The sequence below is a fragment of the Panicum virgatum genome, chromosome 1K (genome assembly GCF_016808335.1).
Source record: "Panicum virgatum strain AP13 chromosome 1K, P.virgatum_v5, whole genome shotgun sequence".
Lineage (NCBI taxonomy): Eukaryota > Viridiplantae > Streptophyta > Magnoliopsida > Poales > Poaceae > Panicum > Panicum virgatum.
This window is the reverse complement of record NC_053136.1, coordinates 36,327,449-36,351,241: the sequence shown is the minus strand read 5'-3', so window position 1 is coordinate 36,351,241 and position 23,793 is coordinate 36,327,449. Positions and strand designations below refer to the sequence as shown.

Genomic DNA, 23,793 nt, shown 5'->3' with positions numbered 1-23,793 from the left:
GACATCTCGCATAAAGCACCACGACTCCAATGAGTATGAAAAAGCTCCGAGGCTAAGGTATACAGTGAATTCTCAAGCTTCTATTGGTTTTGTTGATAATCGTTAAAAATCTCATGCTCGAACCGATAGTCGGAATGAAAGTTTAAATTCTATGCCTTGTTCTTTTCATGATGATAGGCTAGAGTTTCTTGAGAAGGTTGATTTCATGCTTAAAGAACCTCTGCCTAATAATGAGCTCCGCGCTATGCAAGAAACACATGCTGCATTTAATTACACCATTCCTTGTTGCTGAAATTTAATTGAGGATGTGATTATGTTGTATATGTTTACAAATAATTGCAAATCTCGATCTTGCTTTGCGCTTGGTCAAGCTCATGACCCTAAAAGAGCACATGTCGGGAGAAGCCCCGAATTTCACTAACCATGCAGGACATGAAACTCAAATGATGAGGTGGGAAATTGTGCCCAAAATTTTGAACACCATCATCATCGTCTTCAAGTTTCAAGAACGGACGTCGCTAAGCCTCATCAATTTTGTGCACAAGTCCAGAGATTTACAATGCAAGAAAGTTGAATATTCAGGATCTCAATCAAGTCCTCAGTTCAACGCATCCACGATCGATACAATTGAAGACCCACGGGAGGAGCTATGTCTCAAACATTGGAGATGCACGTGCTGAAATCAGCACGGGGCAGATTGCAGTGACGAGGAAAAAGGGGCATAACTCCCTCAATTGGAATGCATTTTGGGCAAATGAAGACTTGTTGGAAAGAAGATTTCGTGCACCTTGCATTGGATCATTTTTTAGAGCAATTCCCTATCTAGACAGAGAGGAAAATCCGTGAAAAGAAAGGTAGCGACAAAGGACAACAAAGAAGGAGGTGACCATGATGTGAGAGACGATTGGACAAGTTTTCCATTAAGCCTGATTGATCATGTCCAACATGGGAAATGGAATAAGAGCTCCTTAAGTACCCCTTTTATCCCTTGTTTATCCTTGATAATGGCATGAATTCAATATCAAAATCACTAACCGTCCTAACCCCTGCCTAATTATTGGTCATTTTCACATATGCACATATATTTTGGAGGAACTTCGTTTTTGCAGATTTTTGGCCTATTTTGGAGCATGAAATGATGAGGCCCGTGATCGAGCGCTAACACGGAGAAAGACGAAGGCCAAAGCCCAAAGGAAGGACCAAAGCCCATGTTGATTCGAAGCACATTCATGCACATCCATCCTCCAAGAGAGCCCAAAGGACCAAGCCCACGAAGATGAGATCAAGATACTTCGGGATTAAGCAAAGCAAATGAAGATTTAAGGAAGGATTCCCTATCCTATCCTTTCCTCGAAGATATCTCCAAGATAACAACATCCAAAGGGGTGCAATCGTGAAGGACAGAAACTCTAGAAGATGCGAGGAGTCTACATGCCAAAGATGAGACCGAGGCGAGCCCGAAAAGGGGTAGGCCGGCCGGCCTAGGCCCATGGGGCCGGCCGGCCCAACCCTTTTCTGAGGCGGTTTGGCCTCCCCTTCGACCGGTGGCTTCCTTGGCTTATAAATAGCTCGCACCTTATTCAACTCGAAGCATCCATCCACCCAGAACTCGACGAAAACCTAGGGTCAAGACCGGAGGGAGACGACTGCCGCCGCAAGTCTTCGAAGTTGTCTAGGAGATGGCTTAGGCCGACCCTAGCCGCCGTGGCCTCCCTGCGTGGTTGTGCCATGGCGGAGTTCAAGAGCTAGTTGGATTCATCGATGGTGTGCACATGGCGGTGATGATCCAAACGAATCTATTATGTGAGTAATGATAATCATGTCTTCCGAATCTATTAGCGATCATGTTCTCTCTTTCGATTTCGTTCTTCTCTTTGGGTTTGCTTCATCTTAGATCTATTATCGAGATAGATCGCTTAGCATGATCTTGTAGTCAAGGTGGCTAGAGGTTCATGGCGAAACTACCAAAGGGGGTTCGACTTGCTTCAGGGTATCCCGTTGAAAGGGGTGGCGTCGTGACAGGCCGTTGCCACTTAGTAGGTTGGGTATCGAGGGATCGGATTGGAGATTTTGAGTTTAAAGATGCTTTTGATTGAGATGCATGATTTATCCGCTCGTTAGCTTGAACTACAACTAGATGACGATAGGCCTAGTCATATCTTTGGTTTTGCTATGATTAAGCCTATATTCATGGATGAGATCAACCTTTACATATCACTCATATCTATTAAAGGTTTATCCTTTATATGCAATCAATGCTTCATGTTAGGATAGATCCATTAGATTAGATGGAAAACCTTAGGTAGTTCTTTGTCGATCCACGGATTGATAAACCTTGGGGGAATACTCTAAGGGAAAAGCTACATGAACCGTGCGCTTGCGGTATACAAATCGGGGCACTAAGGAGCGTCAACAATGGGATCCCCCTGCTAGGCACCCTCGATTGGCCTTGAACACTGCGTTGGATGTCTCGAACTCCGCGTTCGAGGGTAGCTTGTACGGCATATCCATGCAGTCCCTGATTCTGGTGATCTAGGGCGCCTGTCGAACCCTCGACGGGCCAAGCTTTGAGCCCCTGATAAGTGAGGCCTCGAGATCAATTTCCTTCGACGGTACGGAATCCCCGGGGGGAATATTCTGTAACAGTTCGCTAAACGGTGCGGAGTCGCCGGTTGTGTGCGCCAGTCTCCCACTAGTCGTTGGCTACGTGGCCCAGTACACGTAGCATGGTGCGGGGCACGCCTTTTCAGATGGCTGCCCTGGGTTGGCGAAGAGGCGTGGGCGGCGGCTGACGGATGGAACAATGCTACAGTAGTGCCGCGCCCATCGGTTACCGCGCCGTAATTATGCTAAGTGCGCGCGTGGGAGACTCCGCGGTCGTGGGGTCCAGCTGTCGGCGACAGCTAAACCTACCACATTCAATGCGGTTGATTCGGGCCACGGCGGTGAATCCGCCCATCTTGATGGATAAAAGCGAGGAAGGGGGGATTGTTTGGGCTCACCTGGCCATCTCGCCTTCGTCTCCCCTACCTTCTCCGCCTCCCCTGCACCTAGAAGAAGGAGGGAGCAAGAGCGCACCTTAACCATCGTAGAGCTTTCTTCCTCGCGTTCCCCTACAGTTCGAAGCGATGTCGGATGTCCAGGAGTCGTTGCCGTGGGGGAGGTCCACCGCCACCGCGGTGGTCTTGGAGCAGCTGGTCGCTGACAGGCTACTGCCGGTGAACATCAACTCGGAGCGTCCGGCATGGATTCCCCAGCGGCCGGAGGAGACCGAGCTGAATCTCCTCGACGGCTACGTCATGAGCCTCATGCGGCTCCACGAGCGGGGATTCGGCGTCCCCATCGGGAGATTCATGAGGGCGCTGTGCAACTACTACGGAGTAGAGTTACACAACTTCGGCCCCAACTCCATCTCGCAGGCGGCGGTCTTCATCGCCCTCTGCGGGGGTTACCTGGGGATCGAGGCGCACTGGGATCTATGGATCCATTTGTTCCGCGGCAAGCTCTACATCGAGAACGTGCGGGGCCAGCCGAATAGGTTTGCCCGCGCTGGCGGTCTGATGCTCCACTTGCGCCCAACCCGGACGAATTTGTACATCCCCAACAAGATGATGACGAACAACGCCGGGTAGACCCAAGGGTGGTTTTACCTGCGCAACTTCGGCAACTGGCTCCCGGCGTTTACCAACAAGGTGCTCCGGGAGAGGCCGGAGAAGTGGAACTGGGGGGTATTGCCCCCACCGCATTAGGCCAGGCTCGAGGTACTCACCAACACGTTGCAGCATCTGGCAAGGAAGGGGTTGATGGCGGCGGCCTTCATCGCAAACTTTCATTGGCAGAGGGTGATTCCTCTCACGGAGAGGAACATGCCAATTTTCGACCTCACCCCCGAGGCCCCGTGCGCGGGCTCGAGGACGTTGTACGTGCTGCTCCCCCGTGACGTCGCTGCCCGGAGGGCGAAGGATGCGGTGGCGGAGTTCCCCGACAACCCAGACGATCTCTGGGAGATCAAGATGCGCCCCGAGACGGGGTACCTTTCTGTGGTGAGTTTAAGTTTCAATTCGTTGTCGATTTGTGCTACTCCTCTCCCCACTCCATGATCCTAACTTGGTTGCGTTTGCAGGGGGTGATCCACAAGGGCTACACCTCGAAGCCCCCGGTCCCGGAGGAACGCGAAGTCAACCGCCTGCATGGAGAGGCGGTGAAGAAGAAGAAGGATGCGGCGGAGGAGGCCGCCGCCAGGAAGAGGAAGAGAAAGGAAAAGCACGAGAAGACGTGCAAGATTGCACTCGCGGAGGGAAAGCCGCGCCCCGCCACGCCCGAGTTCACCGAGGAGGAGGACTCCTCGGACGCCGAGCTCGACTTCCCCGCCGGTCTATCGAGGGGCTGGCGGCGAGGATGTGACAGTGACGCTGGGTGAGGCGAGGCTCACATCGAGGTCGTTGGTGGATCCGCCCCCCGCAGGGGCGGGGTGGAGGTCGCCCAGCCCCGACGGCGGAGCGGAGGCCGCCTGCGTCGGCAGCAGGCAGGAGGTCGTCCGCGCCCGTGACGGGGCAGAGGGTGTCCACGCCGGGGGCGAGGCATAGATCGCCCACGCCAGCGATGAGCGAGAGGACACCCGTGCTCACGACGGGCGGTGGGGAGTCCGCTGCGAGTGCGGGAATGCCCGCGCAGACAGCCTCGAGGCTCCAGGCTGATCCGAGGATGACGCCCTCGGGTCAATCTTCGGGAGGTGTCTCCATGCCGCGGGCCCGGAGGAGCGGCACGGGCAAGTGCAGCGTGAGCGCCAGGTCAGGGTAAGCGATCTTGATTTTAACCTTTGCATTCGTCTACTCGACCCTCCAATCCCGCTAACTTCAGGGTTTCTTCCCTGATTACCCAGTTCCGGGGCCATCGCCAGGGATGCGGCCCAGCTTGCGCCGACCAAGGACCTCAAGACCGGGGCACGCGCAACGCTGCACACAGCGCCGCAGCCCCTTCCCGTAGTGGACGTAGTGGCGGAGGCCGCGAAGCTCCAAGAGGCGACGGCTCGAGGGGCCCAGAAGGCCCAACTGGCTCGAGCGCCGGGGAGTGGGGGCGACGCCGGCCAGAGCGGCGTTGTAACGGTCGCTCAGGCTGACGCCGAGGAGGAGGTCGGCTAGGGCGGCGTGGATGACGCCGCCCGGCTGAACGTCGAAATCGAGGCCGGTCGGGGCGACGCGGATAGCGCTGCCCAGCTAGTCGCAGGAGGAGGAGCTGGTGGGGACGCACCGGAGCACCCTGTTGGTCGAAGAGAGGAGGAGACCCCCACCCCGAGCCCTTGAGGGCTGGGGTCGAGGGTGTCACGGAGGAGGAGTCGGCGCCAAGGGCGCCGGCAATGGAGGGAACCTGCGTACCGAAGCCTACAAGGGCCGGGGGATGAGGGTGTCGTTGCAGCGGCGACGGCACAAACGGCGCCGGAGAACGTGGAGCCGGTTGTGGAGCTGCCGCTGAGCAGCAACGAGTTCGGGGACTCGAGGGGCATCGAACCTGCTGCTGCGGCCAGCGCCACCGACCGGATTGCCGAGTTCGCGTCGGCCTCCGAGGAGGTACTCAACACGGGGACGTCCGAGGGGCCCCGTCACGGGGCGATCATCTAGTCCGGGGTCCCCTTGGAGTTTCTTCGCAACGAGCAGGAGGAGGAAGCCATCTGGAAGGCGCAGTTCGAGGTCGGCTCTTAGATTCAGGACCACCTCGACCATGCCTTGGAGCTCCATAGAACGATGGATTTCTAGATCAGCAATGTAAGCGCCTTTCCCCTGGGAATTGCTCGCGTTCGGTTTTGTTTTCGTGTACTTTACTCACGCTCTTCCACTTGCAGCGGCTGAGGGACATTTCGCGCAAAAAGAGCGCCGAGCTGACCCGGCTGTACTCCCAAATGCACTGGCTTGGGCAGCACAACGCCGACTTGGTGCTCCGAAACATCGATGCCAACACCAAGATGACAGACCTGGGGGCGCGCCAGCGGGCGCTAGAGGAGGAGCTGGCGCGGACCGCCGGCGAGGGCGACGTCCAGAGGGCCGCGGCGGAGCAGAAGGCTTAGGAGGCCGAGGCGCAGACTGCCGAGCTGCAGCTTGTTAGGACGGCGCTCGAGCAGAAGGAGGCCGAGCTCCAGCGCAAGGAGACTAAACTCCAAGGCAAGGAGGCCGAGCTCCAGCGTGAGAAGGCGACCGTCGCTACGCTGACCGGGACCCTCGAGGATAAGGGCAGAGCCCTCGAGGAAAAGGAGATGGCCATCCGGAAAGCGGAGGCCATCCTCAAGGAGAAGGAGGACTCATTGTCCTCGCTCGAGCAAGCCGCCCGGGTCCAGCAGGAAGAGGCGCAAAAAAATATCGCGGGTGACTGTTCAAAATTTCATTGTCGTTTGATCTGAGTTTATCGCAACTTATCTTGGTTCCTCTGATCAGAGTTGAGGCAGAAAGTGGCGGACGAGACTGCGGTGAAGGAGGCTATCAACACTGCGCTCATGGCGGCGCAGGCTGAATACGCTGAACTGGAGTGGACCGCTGTGAGCGTGTGCCAGGAGCTCGAGGGGGATGGCGTCGTGTCTGGTAGCTTGGTGATCAGCCGCCTGTGAGCGCTAGGTGGCCGGATTGCCGAGCACGCCAAGAGCACTTTCCGCCTCGGTGTCCTGCGAGCCCTCGCCGTGGCCTCGACGCACTACATTATGGACCTCCAGAGGGTGTCGTCGGGGTACGTCGTCCCTACCGATGCCAGCCCGGACACCGCGTCGGCCATCTTGAACGACGCCGACGCCACCATCGAGGGTTTGCCACCGTCCTAGCCACGAAGCTTGAAGCTGACATCCCCCCATAGCTGAATTCGATGCCGCTAAAGACCCGCAAGGGGGGGGGGTTGATAACCTGTAGGAAGTCTGAGCCTCGGAGCCCATGTAATAAGTTAGTACTTGTTGTAATAGTACCTTTGAATTTGAGAAATTCGTTATTGAAAATCGACAGCGTGGCCCATCGAGGCCTTGTGCGTTCGAGCCTTCACTTTTTCCCTTAACTTCCGTGTTCTCGTATGCATCTTAGATAGCTTTCAGCGAGGAAGTTCGCGTTCACAAATGACTTAGGCGTAGGGAGGTGAGTGGGGATGCCGTATCCCGGAGGTGTAGGCAATCCCGCGGCTCGGTCGATCCCGTTCCTTAGTCGTTTGCGCCTTGCGTCTAGCATTCTAAGTATACGAGAAACTTAGATACATAAATTTTTCGAAAAAATGTTGGCGATTTTTGGGGACGTTCGGGGGTTCCCCCCGTAGTAGCCCCCGGGGGAGGCTTGGCTTCGCCGGGGGCAAAGCCAGGCGTACCTCAGTGTTCGTGCGTGTCCGAGCCCCCGAGGGTCCGGAAAGTTCCCAAAAAATAAATAAATAAAGCATACTCCTTTATTGTTTCGAGAAATCTTAAATACGAGTACAAACGATGTACAAATAGCTTGGAATTCTAAGGATAGAAGCGACGTAGCTGCTGTATGTTCCTAGCATTGGTGAAGACTTTGCCGTTTTCATTCGCCCGCTTGTACGTGCCGGGCTTGAGCACCTCAGCGATGATATATGGGTCTTCCCACCATGGTGAGAGCTTGTGGCAGCCCCTGTTGTCCTGTCGAAGCCTCAGCACCAAGTCCCCTTGTTGAGATCTCGGCGTCGAACTCTCTGTGCTTGGTACCTTCGCAGGGACTGCTGATAACGCGCAGAGTGTACGAGCGCCACATCTCGAGCCACGTCTACTTGATCCAGTGAGTCCTCGCGGGCTTGCTGGTTCTGCTGCTCATGATATGCCTTGCTGGTTCTGCTGCTCTTGATATACCTTGAGCCTTGGTGACCCGTACTCCAAGTCCGTGGGGAGTATGGCCTCGGTGCCATAGACGAGGAAGAACGGGGTAAAGCTCGTGGCTCTACTTGGGGTCATCCTCAGGCTCCAGATAACCGAGGATAGCTCCGTGAGCCACCTCCGGCCAAACTTGTTCAGCTTGTTGAAGATCCTTGGCTTGAGGCCTTGGAGGATCATGCCATTGGCACGCTCCACTTGCCCATTCGTCTGTGGGTGCGCCATAGCCGACCAGTCCACGCGTATGTGGTAGCTGTCACAGAACGCCAAGAACTTCTTACCCGTGAACTGGGTGATGTTGTCGGTGATAATTGAATTCGGGACCCCGAACCTGAAGACAATGTCAGAAAAGAACAAAATAGCTTGCTCGGATTTAATCTTGCCAATGGGTCGAGCCTCGATCCACTTGAAGAATTTGTCAATTGCCACCAACAAGTGGGTGAAGCCCCCGGGCGCCTTCTGCAGCGGGCCAACGAGGTCCAGTCCCCACACTACAAACGACCACGTGATGGGGATGGGCTGTAGAGCGTGGGCCGGGAGGTGCGTCTTCCGGGCATAGAACTGGCAACCCTCGTAGGTTCGTACGACGTCAGTGGCGTCGGCGACCGCGGTGGGACAGTAAAAGCCTTGCCGAAACGCGTTACCACAAGGGTGCGCGGTGCGGCGTGGTGACCGCAGATGCCGGCGTGGATGTCACGGATCAGCTCCTTGCCCTCGGGGATTGGGATGCAACGTTGTAAGCAGCCCGAGGGACTGCGCTTGTATAGCTTTCTGTCGATCACGATGAAAGAATTGGCTCGCCTAGCGACGCATCGCGCCTGTGCGCGCTCCGAGGGTAGCACCCCTCGATTAATCCAGTCAAGGTACTGGTCGCGCCAGTCTTGCGAAAGTGGAGACTCGACGATCTCCATTGCTTCGGCCTCGTCCATGGAGGAGGTCTCGAAGTCAGTGTCCGTGGGCTCGGCCTCATCCGCCGAGGGGTTCCAGCCGGGGGGGGGGCTCGGCGTTCGAGGGGCCCAGTTTCGCCGGATCCTTGAAATCGACGGAGGGCTTGGTGATGTCGCAAGCAAAGATGTTCGGGGGCACGGTGGTCTGCCCTAACGCGATCTTGGCTAATTCGTCGGCATCCTCGTTGTACTTGTGCGGGACGTGGTTGAGTTCTAGGCCGTCGAATTTGTCTTCGAGGCGGCGTACTGTGCTGCAGTATGCCTCCATCTTTGGGTCGTGACAGCTAGACTCCTTCATCACTTGGTCGATGACGAGCTGACAATCACCGCGTACGTCGAGGTGCTTGGCGCCGAGCTCGATGGCGATGCGAAGGCCACTGAGGAGGGCCTCGTACTCCGCCATGTTGTTGGACGCAGGGAAGTGTAGGCGAATTACGTAGCGCATGTGCTCTCCGAGGGGTGAGATGAAGAAGAGGCCGGCGCCGACGCCGGTTTTCATCACCGATCCGTCGAAGTACATGGTCCAGCATTCAGCTTGGATTTGTGGCGGGGACAGCTGAGTGTCCGTCCACTCAGTGACGAAGTCGGCCAAGATTTGGGATTTGATCGCCTTGCGAGGGGCGTAGGTGAGAGTTTCTCCCATCAGCTCCATGGACCACTTGGCAATTTTACCCTCGGCTTCCCTGTTGCGGACTATCTCTCCCAGAGAGAAAGATGAGACCACGGTGACGGGATGGGCCTCAAAGTAGTGGCGCAGCTTGCACCGTGCCAAGACCACCGCGTATAGCAGCTTTTGGATCTGCGGATAGCATGTCTTGGTTTCGGACAACACTTCACTGATGTAGTACACCGGCCGTTGGACAGGCAGAGCATGGCCCTCCTCTTGTCTTTCAACAACGATCACCGCGCTGACCACTTGGGTCACCATGCTCACCGTCTATGGGTGGTGTGAGAATGGGGGCATGAGTGAGCGATGCCTTCAGCCTGTCGAGGGCTTCTTGAGCCTCGGGGGTCCACGAGAAGCGTTCGGACTTCCTTAGGAGCCGGTACAGAGGTAAGCCTTTCTCGCCGAGGCACGAGATAAATCGGCTAAGGGACGCTAGCCATCCCATGACCCTCTGTACCCACTTTAGGTCCTGGATCGGTCCCATCTGAGTGATGGACAAGACTTTCTCAGGGTTGGGTTCAATGCCCCGCTAGGAGACAATGAAGCCCAAGAGCATGCCTCGAGGGACTCCGAACACGCACTTCTCGGGGTTGAGTTTTACCCCTTTGGCCCTTAGGCAATCGAACGCAATCCTGAGATCGGCTACCAAGTCGTCTGCTTCCTGGATTTTACAATGATGTCATTGACATATGCTTCTACGTTTCGCCCGATATGGTCCCCGAATACGTGGAGCATACACCGCTGGTATGTAGCTCCGGCGTTTCTGAGGCCAAAAGGCATCGTGACATAGCAGTACATGCCGAAAGGTGTGATAAAAGAGGTCGCGAGCTGGTCGGACTCTTTCATCTTGATTTGGTGGTAACCAGAATAAGCATCAAGAAAGGATAAAAGTTCGCATCCCGCAGTTGAATCAACGATTTGATCAATACGCGGCAAAGGAAAGGGAACCTTCGGACATGTTTTATTTAAACTAGTGTAGTCTATGCACATCCGTCAACTTCCATTCTTTTTTTTACTAATACAGGATTAGCTAGTCACTAGGGATGGAATACCTCCTTGATGAATCCGGCCGCCAGAAGTTTCTGCAGCTCCTCGCCGATCGCCCAGCGCTTGAGCTTGCCGAAGAGTCGCAGGCGCTGCTTCACCGGCTTGGAGTTGGGTCGGATGTCAAGGGAGTGCTCGGCGACCTCCCTCGGTATGCCAGGCAAGTCTGAGGGGCTCCACACAAAGATGTCTGCGTTGGCGCGGAGAAAGTCGACGAGCACCACTTCCTATTTGCTGTCGAGGGTGGCGCTGACCTGCAACGCCTTGTCGACGGAGTGATTCGGGTTGAGGGGCACCTTCTTGATACCCTCGTCGTGTTCGAAGCTGGACGCGTGCCAGTGCGTGGGGTCCAAGGCCTCGCATGCCATCTTGTCGTGGGTGGCTGCAAGGGCCTCGTCCTCCGCTTGAGCCTCTGCGTGCTCGACGCACTCGACGTCGCACTCGTAGGCGTGCTCGAACGAGGAGCCGACGGTGATGACAATCTTTGGACCCGACATCTTCAGCTTGAGGTAGGTGTAGTTGGGGATGGCCATGTACTTGACGTAGCAGAGACGGCCAAGGATGGCGTGGTAGGCTCCCCGAAACCCCACCACCTCGAAGGTGAGCACTTCCTTACAGAAGTTGGCTGCCGTGCCGAAGCAGACGGGTAGGTCGATCTGGCCGAGGGGTTGGACTCGCTTCCCCGGCGCAATGCCATGGAATGGCGACTTGCTGGGGCGGAGCTTGTTCAATCCGATCCCCATGAGCTCCAAGGTGTGGGCGTACATGATGTTGAGGCTGCTGCCTCCGTCCATGAGCACCTTGGAGAAGCGGGTGTTGCCGATGATGGGGTCGACAACAAGCGGGTACCGTTCCGGGTGTGGGACGTAGTCGGGGTGGTCCTCGCGGCCGAAGGAAATGGTGTCCTCTGACCAGTCGAGGTAGGATGGTGTGGCTTTGGTGACGTAGAAGACTTCCCGGCGCACACGCTTGCACTGTCAAGAGGTCATGTTCGTCGTCGGCCCTCCGAAGATGAAGAAGGCATTCTCCATCGGGGGGAACTCGTCGTCTCCACCTTTGTCGTCAGCATCCTTCTTCTTGTCCTCGTCGCGATGCGCAACATGGTTGTAGTACTTTCGGAGCATTTCGCACTGCTCGAGGCTGTGGTTGACCGAGCCCTTGTGGTAAGGGCACGGCTTCTTGAGCATGTCATCGAACAGGCCACCACCACCTCGAGGGGGGCCTCGAGGTCCTTTACAGTCCGGGGCAGCGACGAAGGCCTCATCGGAGTCCTCCGCCTGTCCCGGTCCGCGCTGGTTTGGTGGGTCCGGCTTCTTTCCTTTCTTCCCCCGATTTTGCTTCTTGGCGGGGGCGTTGGTCTTTGCGCTGCTACCCTCTGCGGGCGCATCTTCCTTGCGCTTATTCGCCTTGTCATCAAAGATGGCACCAACTGCCTCCTCGCCGACGGCGTAGTTAGTGGCGGCATCGAACAGCTCGTTGGTACTGGCGGGACGGCTTTGCGCAAGCTCGTGCACCAGGTTCCTGCACGTCGTGCCTTCGAGGAAGGCATTGATGACCTCGACGTGCGTGACGCTGGGGAGCTCGGTGCATTGCTTGGAGAAGCACCGCACGTAGTCGCGCAGGGACTCATTGGGCTTCTGCCGACACCCTTTGAGGTCCCAGGAGTTCCCAGGGCGCACGTAAGTGCCCTGGAAGTTGCCCACGAAGATTTTGACTAGGTCGGCCCAGTCGTGGATCTGGTCCGCGGGCAAGTGCTCGAGCCACGTTCGCGTGGCGTCAGCGAGGTGAAGGGGGAGGTTGCGGATGATGACCGCGTCGTTCCTCGCACCGCCCAGCTGGCATGCTAGGCGGTAGTCGTTGAGCTAGATCGCGGGATCGGTCTCGCCCGAGTATTTGACAAAGGTGGTGGGCTGTCGAAAGCGCGGGGGAAAGGGAGCGGTACGAATCTCCCGGCTAAACACACGGGTGCCCGGAGGCTCCGGTGACTCGCCCTTGTCCTGCACGGGGTCGAAGCGACCACCCCGTCGAGGGGTGTACTTCCTGCCATTGATGATGTTGTGGGTGTCGCCGTCGCCGGCGTGTCCGTGCGTGTCGTGGAGTCGCTCCCATGCGGGAGTCCTTCCGATGCGATCACGCACCGAGGGTGCCTTCGCCCCGTATGCTGCGGCTGCCTTACCCTTTCCTTCCGGGGGAGAGTGCACCGAGGTCTCGCGGCCCTGGTGAGCTGCACCTCCGGTCCTCAGGACTGTCGAGCACCTGCGAGACGCAGAGCTCTCGGCTTGCTGCACAGCAGCCTGCTCTATGAGCACCTGTGCCGCGTGGCGCAAGTTGCGACCCGGAGTCGTAGAGGGCTCGGGCATTGCTTGGAGTAAGTAGGGTGCAGCGACGAGTTTCTCGCTGGTCGTCTTCAGTTCTGGTGGTCTGTCGACGTTGTCGGCTAGGATCCGTTCCCGGGCAATGCGCCCCGCCACCCGGGTCTGCTCGCCACGCGCGGTGCGCTGCTGCTCGAGCGCAGTGCGCAGCTCCTGCGTCTGCCGGTGCTGCTCGTCGAGCCTGGTTTGAAGCTTTTTGAGTTGCGCCAGCTGTGCCTGCCGCGCCGCCGAGCCTGACGAAGAAGAAGGGGTCGCGATAGGCACCACAACTTGGTTTGCCTGCGCGTCTGCCCCGCCGTTCCTGTCATTGCCCGGAGCGTCGCTGATTTGCCCGTCCGCGAGCTGGACCATGAAGCACTCCCTTGTGGGATCGTAATCCCCCTCACTAGAGTCCTCAGAGCAGGTGAGGCAGTGAGCCGCCGCGAGCTGGAATGAGCGGAAAGCGTCGAGGTCGCGGATCCCGGAGTAGTCCTTGGCCTCCTCGGCCGTGAAGTTGTCCATGAAGAAGTTGATGTCGTCGGCAATCGAGCTCGCCGTCTCGGGGTAGGAGTCGTCAGGAGATGACGCGATGAGGCTGTGGATCAAGAGGAGGTGATGACCCGGCAGATCCTCGTATTCGGTGAAGTTGGTGCTGGACGAAGAGGCATAGGTGGCAGCGTTGCGCATCCCGAAAGGTAAAGGGCGACGGCGCAGTCGCGCCCTCCCTGGGAGGCACTGGGGCTGCATTCGATGGTGGTGCCGGCGCAGATGGCGCCGGAGCACGTGACGACTGCGACATGCCAACCTCAACCCACGTGGGGGAGCTGAGGCGTGCCGCCCTGCGCCGCTCCATGCGTGCTTGTCGCGAGCGTTGGCCCGAGCGCCTGTTGCGCCGGGCTGGTGAAGTCGGAGTGTCGGGGTTGCGTCTGGGCGAGAGAAGGTCCATGAGGTAACCATTGCCGTTTGCCCTGAACTCAAGACTCCCGAACCAAATCAAGTATCCCGCTGGGAGCGGATCCGAGGCGCCCATGGGAAATGGGTTGGATCTGCTCACCATCCCTGGAGATCAAATGGGAACAAAAGAGAAATGTCACGCAACGTGCCCCTACCTGGCGCGCCAACTGTCGGTGTCCTGACCCGGCAGTCCGGACCCAACTAGTGATGATGCTATGTGTTCCTCGTCCCAGATGGTTGATGCAAAAGGTAACACAGTCACGCACGGGTTTATCCTGGTTCCGACCGCGAGGCCGTACGTCCAGCAAAGGGGTGTGCAAGAGCACTATACTGTATTGCACCGGGGGTGCCTGTAGTAGGGGTTACAAGCGAGGTGAGAAAGGGAGGGAAGCTCCCAGGTCTCTGCTAGAGGAGGAGTTGATTGAGGCGAGTGCCGATATCGGGGCTCAGAAGAGCGTATGTGCTCTGTGAGTAGTGCTAAGTGTTGTGTTCTACCGGATGGATCCCCCCTAAGATAAAGCCCGCCTCCTCCTTTTATAGACGCAAGGAGGGGCGGTGTACATGCACAGGAGATTGTGGAAGTCATTGTCTTCTCCCCGAAACGCGGGGGTGCAGTGGTCGAGCATTGTAGAAAGTATACTGCGGGGTATGGCGTTGCAGTCGTCCTGGGCATCGTCCTTGACCTTGCGGAGATCGCGCCGGTGTCCTTGTAGCTCCAGCGGGCGGCGTGGTTGTTGCTGTAGGGGGTACCGTCCTCCAGGCGTGGCGTGGCGACGTTCCGAGGGTCCTGCAGGCCAGGGTCTTGTCCTGGTCAAGGCCGGAGCCGCTTCCGAGGGTCGTGCCCATGCCGTTCGAGGACTCCGCGGAGGGGAAAGTTTGAAGGAGGTATGGGGAGTTGGCAGTACAGTGACTGGAGCAGTGCCCAGCACATCTCGCGCTGCATCGCAGGTTTCCACAGTATCGTCACAGCGTCCGGAATGGCGGAGCAGTGACCGGAGTTGGCGGACGGAGAACCCTTGAGCGAGGCGGAGATCGTCCCGCGGGTTCGAGGGGGCTTGGATGGGCCGCACTGTGTACGTGGGCCGCGTATTGGGCTTCTTTGAGTCCTTTCCTTCCTTCCGGATTGAAAGGTGGTTGTAGGCCTTCGTGGGCCTGGTTGCTCAGCGTGTGTTTGCATTTTTAGGGCGATTTTAGTCCCCTGATTAGGGTGCCCCTAATCATAGTATCCGACAATCCCAGGGATCGCCACCCGCGTGCCTCATAGGGTTTTTCCCAGTTTTTAGGTGGCCATCATCCGTCCGTGCTTCGACACATGAGCAGGTAACAATGGAGGATAAGTTGTACTAGGTCTTAACTTACTTGTAGGAGGGTTGCGTGAGGTGTGAGTGGGTGCGTGTGGTGTGCGTCTACATGTGAGTTCAGATACTACAACTTGTACTCTAGTATAGTGCCCCTCAACAAAAAAGATACAAGTAAAGGCACGGGCACAATTTTTCACAGTGAAGCAAAATTTTACATAGAGACAGAGGGCTATCTTGAACTACTCCAAGCACAAAAATGAAGATGGCCACCAGGTAAACCCAATTATCGAACAACAAACCCGCCCAATTTAAAAGAAACAAAATCATAAAAATCCACATAGAAGATAATTCAAGGGTTTTCAAATACCCTACAAGTCACTTGTGCTCTAACATGCGCAAGTGTATGTGTTTTTCGTTCCTCGTTTTTCTTCTATTATTAGTTTCTCATCCTCCCATTGATTAACAATATGTACTACTTCCTTCGTTCCAAATTATAATTTGTTTGACCTTTTTAACCTCAAATTTGATCACTCGTGTTATTCAAAAAAATTTGCAAACATAATCAAATTTAAGTCATTCATCAAGAATTTGTATTAATAAAGCAAGTCCTATTAAAAGAAATTATATTTTGCATAAATTTTTGAATAAGATGAGTAGTCAAATTTGGAGTCAAAAAAGTTAAACAACCTATAATTCGCAACGGAGGGAGTATTAGGATGTGCTAGAGATGCTCCATGCACAAACAACTACACCAAAACTCATGCGAGTAGGAGAATCAAGATATGCAATGCCACCCGAACTCAAGATCTTGATTAAAAAAAAATCCTAGACATGCTAGAGCTATTCACAAAAGTGTCTAATAACGTTGAAAACAACGGAGAAACCGAATCCGAGAAGGAAACGAACGAGCAAGGCAAACACCATATTTCAATCTCAATCTGAGATGGCGTCAATTTTCCGTGTTCATTTCGGAGTTCGGATTAGAGGTTTGGAGGGGTCGGCAGTGTTGGACGCTGGCGAAAGTCCGGGCGATGCATCACGCCTCTGCATAATTCCGACTCCGAATTGGAGGCGCCTGTATAGAAGTCTTTGAGGAGACGCACCCGCGGTTCAGCATGTTTCATCTCTCGCTCTCCACACTCTCGGCTCGCCAAGGCTCAGTCCAGCTCTGATCATGGCGGCGGCAGCGGCGCCGGCCGTAGGCCTCGAGAGTCCGGCGGTCATCGGCGGACCCGCCTGTCCCGCGGAGGCGCGCTTCCAGTTCGGGAGCATCGACGACTACGAGATGGTCGAGGAGATCGGGGAGGGCACCTTCGGCGTCGTGGCCAAGGCGCGGGACCGCCGCACGGGCGAGACGGTGGCCGTCAAGTGGATCCACGGCGGCGAGGGCGACGGCGAGGACGGCGCGGCGCGCCTCCGCGCGGCCGTCCTCCGCGAGGCCGGCTGCCTCGACGCGTGCCGCGCCCACCCCTCCATCGTGGAGCTCAGGGGCGTCGCCGCCGACGAGGCGACGGGGGACCTGTTCCTCGTCATGGAGTTCGTCGGGCCCAGCCTCCAGCGCCGGCTCACCGGGCCCTTCTCCGAGGCCGAGGCGCGCGCGTGCATGAGGCAGCTCCTCGGCGCCGTGGAGCGGATGCACGGCGCTGGGACCATCCACCGGGACATCAAGCCCGACAACATCCTCGTCGGCGCCGGCGGCGCCCTGAAGCTCTGCGACTTCGGGTGCGCGTCGCCGGCGAGGCCCCTCGGCAAGGCCTACCCGGAGCGGCGCACGGGCACGACGCAGTACAACGCGCCGGAGCAGCTGATGGGCATCCGCTGCTACGGTCCGGCCGTGGACATGTGGGCGCTGGGGTGCGTCATGGCCGAGCTCCTCATCGGCATGCCCCTGTTCATGGGGTGCGCGGCGGAGGACATCCTCGTGCAGCTGCCGATGGGGCCGGAAGCCTTCGACGGCATGCTGTCGCTGGCCGGGCGCGAGGTCCTCGCCGGCCTGCTGAGCTACAACCCCTGCGAGAGGCTTACCGCGGCAGACGCGCTCAAACACAGGTGGTTCGCCGAGGAGGACGCGGCGAAGCCCCCTGCCGCAAAGCAGAGCACCCTGCCTCGTCGCCCTTGTCCTCAGCAGCACGGGATTAGAGCAGCTCATGGTGGTGGCTGTCTAGCTGATTCACAGATAGGATAGCGTCAGGTTCCGGTCAAATTTGTTTCCTGTAGTTGTATTCTCATTCTTCGGGAGTTCTTTCATTGTGTTGACGCTTTTTTTTTCCAACAAACGAACACAATCGAATGTGCTCGCTGCAGCACCTCCTATGCAGATCGGTGGTATGGACTGGTCAGACCGGTTTTCGCCGAGGTAGATTGGTAATGGACCAACGAATGCTCGCTCGGGAAAGATCACGTCGACGCAGGCGCACGCAGAATTATTTTACAGTCGGCAGGCCACCTAAAACGTCCTCAATCGACGTAGAAATAAAGGAGAAATAACAAATAATAGATTGAAAAAAACTAGGACAAAAGAGAAAAGATAAAAAAAATAAAATATGTATTTTTGATCAACTGGATGCCCTCAATTGGCCATAACCTTTTATATTTGTAGAGAGAAGGTCATGCCCCGTTAGAAGTAGAAACTCTAAATAATTTCATGTCAAAATACAACTCCTAATTCGGACTGGGTTGTCTGGACCGGTCTAACAGCCCTATCCAACCGATCTGACCAGTCCGGATCAGTGTCAAGTCTTCTCGAAGTCATAACTCTCTCGTCCAAAGTTCAAATCGGACATTCTACATATGCATTTCAATCATCTCGGCAAGAGCTACGCAGTGGTGAAGTCAATTATACATTTTGGTAAAGTCATCCAGACCGATCTGACTAGTTTATCATACCGGTATACCCAGTCGTGCCAATTTTGATCGTCAACACATTACCAACAAGCAATGCACTGTAATCCTATTCCTTGGTTCCCCCTGTATGTAAGGCTGTAACCTCGAGTACTCTGTAGGAAGAAATACATCGATGCTCCCTCGCCAACTTCAATGTCAAAGCTAATCTATCCTTGCAAATTGTTTTGCATAATTATTAGTAATATAGATCAGAGTATGTTCAACTAATATTAAAAGCACATATTCTTGAAAGATTGTCTAGTTTATTTATATTAAAAGCAAGTATTTTTGGAAGCTTCTAAAATTTAAATTTAACTCTTGAAGAATGTGAAAATATATTTTCACGAGATATTTTCATGAGCACCAATTATTTTATTTAGGCTCTAATAATGTACTATCTCCGTTCCAAAATATAAGCATTTTTAGATTTAGTCAAAGTCAAATCTATTCAACTTTGACCATTAATATTCTTATAAATAAATTATTTTAAATATAAATATTTATATATTATAATAATTACTTTCATAACGAATTTAGTAATGTTATTTTTATCTTATAGGTCTTTATAAATTATTTACTATTTATAGTCAAAGTTGGTCAAATTTGATTTTGACCAAACCTCGAAATGCTTATATTATAGGACCGAGGGAGTATGTCGAGTATATTTTTTTGGGACTTTTCAAGAACTTTGGAGGCTTAGAGATATTTATGGTTTAAAAATTGTATTTATTATTTGTTGGATTTGTTTTTTTAACTTAAAAGTATGGTTCGAAACCATTTTTAATCACTGCATGGATCCGGATTCTGCTTTTTTTAGTTTAGTGACTTGGATAACACACTCTGGCAAGCTTAAGTATCCGGATTTCTAGTTTTTATATGTTTACTGACTAGGATGACACATTCTAACAAGTTCGAAGATCGGCCGGGTATTTTACTCAAAATTCCGATGCAGGCATGCAGCGAGCAAAAGTTGCCAACATTCGGTCGGAAGAAGGAAACACCGGCGCGGTCTGGCGAGTCAATATCAGGTGTCACGGCGCGGACGATGACGGCGACCTCACTCGGTCACTCGCTCGCGTGGCGAAACTAACCGGCCAACCAAAACCACCGCTCCACCGCGCGCGCACGTTTCGCCCAAAAGGAAGAACCAAAGAAAGTGCACGGACGAACCGTTGGTGCCCGGTGGAAGAATCCAAGATGCCTCGCTCCCTCCATCCGTTGCTCTCTCTTGGTCGCGGTCTCGCCGCCGCCATTGACCGTCGGGCCCGGCCGGTCCCGCTCGCCTCGCCTGGCCAGGTGCACCGTGCGCTGCCCCTGCCACTACGAGCAAGAGCGCCTTGGCCGCCAAGCCAGCCCGCGCGGCCGCACCCAGGTGCAACTGCAAGCGCCCCCAAACTTCGCCGCGCCTTCTCCTCCCCCGTCACATCCCCCACGGCACGCGCACGCCGCGTCTGACCTCTCTTTGTCCCCGTCGTCACGGCACCAACACACTCGAAACGCCTCCGGCTCGCTCCCCTGGGCTGGTATATATAGGTGCGTGCGAGCTCGAGAGTGTCCGCTTGATCCATCGATCGACGAGCACCGCCGCTTGCCAGCCGGAGGTTCAATTCGGCCGAGCAACATGACGCAGGAATCTGACCAAGGCGCCGCGCACTCGTCGCGGCCCGGCGGCGGCGACGTCGCCGACGACGCTCCCGCGCCGCCCGTGTCGGCCACCAAGGCGGGCGCCATGACGCTCGGCAGCATCTTCACCGTGGCGAGCATCCTCCTGCTCTTCGTCGTCTTCGCCTTCGTCCTCGTCTCGCTCCAGTACTGCTTCAACGCCTGGGACAGAGGGGAGCTGCGCCAGGAAGACACGCCGAGCGCTCGGCGGCGGCGGCGGCGCCGTGGCGGCAGTGGTCGTGGGATCCGGACCCGGACCAGGGGCGGCGGCGTCGACCCGGAGCTGCTGCGCTCGCTGCCGGTCACGGTGTACCGCGCGGCGGCGCCCGATTCCAAGGGCGCGGTGGAGTGCGCCGTGTGCCTCGCGGAGCTCGAGGACGGCGAGGCGGCGCGGTTCCTGCCCCGCTGCAGCCACGGCTTCCACGCCGAGTGCGTCGACGCGTGGCTCGCGTCCCACACCACCTGCCCGCTCTGCCGCCTCACCGTCGCCAGGCCCGACGCGCCGCCGTGCTCGGCGCTTCTCCCTCCGGCTCCGCCGGAGCCCGCGAGCTACGCCGCCTCGTCCCTGCCCGCCAGCGTGCTCCTCGGGGTGCCCGACCACCAGGGCGCGGTCACCATGGCCGCCGACGGGGGCGCGGGCGCTTCCACCGGCGCCGCGGGCGTCCTGGCGATCGAGATCCCGGAGCCGGCCCCGCGCGACACCGCCAAGTCGCCGGGGTCGGCGAGGCTGAGATCGTCGTTCAGGAGGCTGTGGAGCTTCGGGAGGCAAGGGGCGGGGGCGAGCTCCTCCTGCTCATGCGCCGGTGCCGGCGAAGGAGCCGACCTGGAGCAGGGCGTCAGCGTCACCACCGACCGGCCGGAGAGCAGCACCAATTTTCTGAGCTATCTGCAATAGCGCAGATGTATATTCAGTATACCATTTCTTTTAGTTTTAGAATATGTATATTCTTTTATTTTATGCTTAGACTCCATCAAGGAGCAACGAAAAGGCAAAAGAAATGCCTACTTGTGTTGTTTGTTTTATTAGGAAAAAAAATCGTCAGCCTTTATGAACTCAGTAAGTCACATTCTGCTACATTCATGGGTTCTAAACATTTTTTCCCCTCTTCTTTGGACAAATCAATAGCAACTGAGAATCACATGCATTTTTGTTTTTAAGACTAAACTTCGGAAGAACTTTGATATAGCTATGCACATGACTCAACCGCCCAATACCTTTGAGACTAAAAATCTGCGGTGGCTTGCTCAAAGCCTTGGCAACTGGAATGGCGTCTCGGATGCAAAGTGAAGGTTGTAAGGAGAAATAGGCGCCCAATTTGAGTTCTCCTATAATGAGAAAAAAAAATTCAAGATTCAGCGCATAATTATTGAACTTTGGCGCCGCACAATAATTTGGGTTTGTGAGACGTGTTTAACTTGTCTAGAAACTCATTGTCGGCGGCGACCTCAACAGCGTCAAACCTTTCTTGCCACGTCTTTGCTTGGTACGCATGCGTGTCGTCCTCGGTCCGTCCATGTCAGCAAGCAGCCAGCGGATTGGAAGTCAAGCCGCGACACTGATGAATGCATTGACGATTCGACGCATCCCATGATCCTCGTGCATGTTAAGCTTTTTTTTGGCCCATGTCGCTGTCAATTTTAAGTTTAATAAATAAGCCGATCAAGGCACAAAATCACATTTCGACTTGCCATGTTAGCTTTCAACGTCAAATGGAAATGACAGTTTACTCATCACGGCAGAAAAGGATAAAACAATCATTTAGGATGCCATCTTTTGGGAGAGGTGCCATGTTGAGTAGTGAAGCTAGAGTAAATGAAGGGGGTGCATTCGGCTTATGGATGCATGAAGTTGAATTATGAGGATGCATACATGGAAAAAATTTAAACCTATTTTGTTTTTATATTTTTCTGTGGCTATGTTGACTTCTGGTGTTAAAGCATTCAGATTTTTGCGATGGAGGGAAGTCTTATCACCAATCGTGTTCTTTCCCTTTCCTTTTTTTTCTGAGGATCAATTACTCAATTTCGTTCTTCCATTTCAGTAGAAAAATAGAGACTAATTTGAAACAATAGCAGCTAAGTTGGTCCAAACGTGTTATCAATTAATAATCAAAATGGACTAATTAAGACGTGGATGGTATCTTTCCGCCAAAATGTGTTTCTCTAGGGTGTCACTTTGTTTGAATTAATGTGATGAAATTACAAATATCTATCCTTTTTTGCGAGGAATATCTATACTTGACTATGAACTACTACAACTTTTAGGATCGTTTCCACAAAATTAAACCACGTGTCGCGCCAAATCAATCAAAAACCGGTGCATTGCCACTACCAGACGCCTGCAACTGACAATGAGAGGCGCGCGCTGCGACAGCGCCAGTAAACCGCTCGCGTCGGTGGAATCTCACGTTCTCATCGCCCCCGCTGACCGGCCCAGGCGCGCAAAGCACCAGCAAACACTCGCCTTCCAAGTTCCAAGCCGCAGCCGCAGCCGCAGCCGCAGACGGCGCGCTTCCTTCTCGGCGCCTTCTTCCTCCTCCGCACACGCGCGCGGCGCGCCCCGTCACATCAACGCCAATGTCTCCCCCACCATCACGGCAATGCTCGGACACTTCGTGCGCCTCCCGGCTTCTTGTATTCCTATTCGTAGTATATCTGCGCGAGCTCCCCAGTGCTCGGCATGCACTTGCGCTTCGCTGCGCACCACGCACCCAAGTGGTCCGAGTGTCCGACCATGACGCACCAAGCCACCAGCGACGGCAGCATGGACTCGCCAAGGCCGAGTCCCACGGCGCCCGTGGCGGCGGCCGCTGGGTCCATCCTGACGGCCGGCAGCATCGCCACCGTGGCCGGCAGTATCCTGATCTTCGTGGTCATCGCCGCCGGGATCGCCACCCTCCAGTACTTCTTCGACGCGTGGGACAGGCCGGGCAGCGACAGGCGTGGCGCCCGGGCGTCGCGGCGCCGTGGCGGAGGGGCGGCGGGCGGCAGCGGCGGGATCCGGGCCGCGCGGGGCGTCGACCCGGACGAGCTGCGCTCCCTGCCGGTCACGGTGTACCGCAAGGCGGCGCCGGGTTCGGAGGAGGAGGCGGATGCGGCGGAGTGCGCGGTGTGCCTCGCGGAGCTCGAGGACGGCGAGGAGGCCCGGTTCCTGCCCCGCTGCGGCCACGGCTTCCACGCCGCGTGCGTCGACACGTGGCTGGCGTCCCACACCACCTGCCCGCTCTGCCGGCTCGCCGTCGCCAAGCCCGGTGCCGCCAGAGCCGGCGAACTACGCCGCCAACCTGCCGGCCAGCGTGCTTCTTCTCGGGTGTCCGACCAGCGCGCGGTGACCGTGGCCTCCGACGGGGACACGACCGCTTCGACGGGCACCACGGGCGTGTTGGTGATCGAGATCCCGGAGCCGTTGGCCGTGCCGGCGCCGACCCCGCGCGACGCGGCAAAGTCGCCGGCCGGCTCGGCGAGGCCGAGGTCGTTTCGGAGGCTGTGGAGCCTCGGAAAGCAAGGGGCGGGGCCGAGTTCCTCTTGCTCCTGCGCCGGCGCCGGCGAAGGAGACGACGTGGAGGAGGGCGGGGCAACCCATGCTTGTGTCGTATAGCAACTGAACAGGGTGTTAGAGCAACGGATTATCTTTCCCTTTCTCCTTTTTACTTTTTCTTAATATAAGGGATTGATGTTGAAAAAACCTACTCAAGTAAATTGATTTTCCATCTCCCTTTCCTCTTTATTTTTTCTCAATCCCCAATAATTTCTCTCCAATCCCTAATAAAAAGGGGTGACATCACATCTCCCTTTTCATATAGAAAGAGGGAAAATCAATCTGCTGGAGCACTTCTTCCATATATGTTGAAATTGAGAAAAGGGATTTCCCTATATCGTGAGAAAGGTGAAATGAGAAGATCAATCTGTTGGAGTTGCTTTTAGCAGTTCTGGTAATGTTACACCGGTTCCGGATACAGCCAGCCCAAGGTCCAAGCGACTGGCGAAGCCCAATCCTTGTGTTACTGGCCCAGAATGGGAGATATAAGCGATGTATAAGATGAAAGAGCGGTGAGGGAGAGGAACTCATGCATGTATCACAGAACATTTTCCCCCAAATTAATATGTCCTCCTCCGATCCCAATTGCTCTTGCTATCCTCT

At 55.6% G+C, this 23,793-nt stretch overlaps 2 protein-coding genes and 1 pseudogene across 2 annotated transcripts; all 3 read left to right on the top strand.

Annotated features, from left to right (window-relative positions):
• Positions 1-16,185: 16,185 nt before the first annotated feature.
• On the top strand, positions 16,186-17,343 carry LOC120656883 (putative cyclin-dependent kinase F-2). The gene has a single exon (XM_039935089.1). The coding sequence runs from the start codon at positions 16,282-16,284 to the stop codon at positions 17,290-17,292; it is 1,011 nt and encodes a 336-aa protein (XP_039791023.1). The 5' UTR covers positions 16,186-16,281; the 3' UTR covers positions 17,293-17,343.
• Positions 17,344-19,440: 2,097 nt separating this feature from the next.
• On the top strand, positions 19,441-20,727 carry LOC120705114 (E3 ubiquitin-protein ligase EL5-like). Its single transcript, XM_039989633.1, has one exon. It carries the CDS (start codon positions 19,612-19,614, stop codon positions 20,545-20,547), a length of 936 nt encoding a protein of 311 aa, XP_039845567.1. The 5' UTR covers positions 19,441-19,611; the 3' UTR covers positions 20,548-20,727.
• A 1,459-nt stretch (positions 20,728-22,186) lies between these two features.
• Positions 22,187-23,473, top strand: LOC120656877 (annotated as a pseudogene).
• Positions 23,474-23,793: the final 320 nt, after the last annotated feature.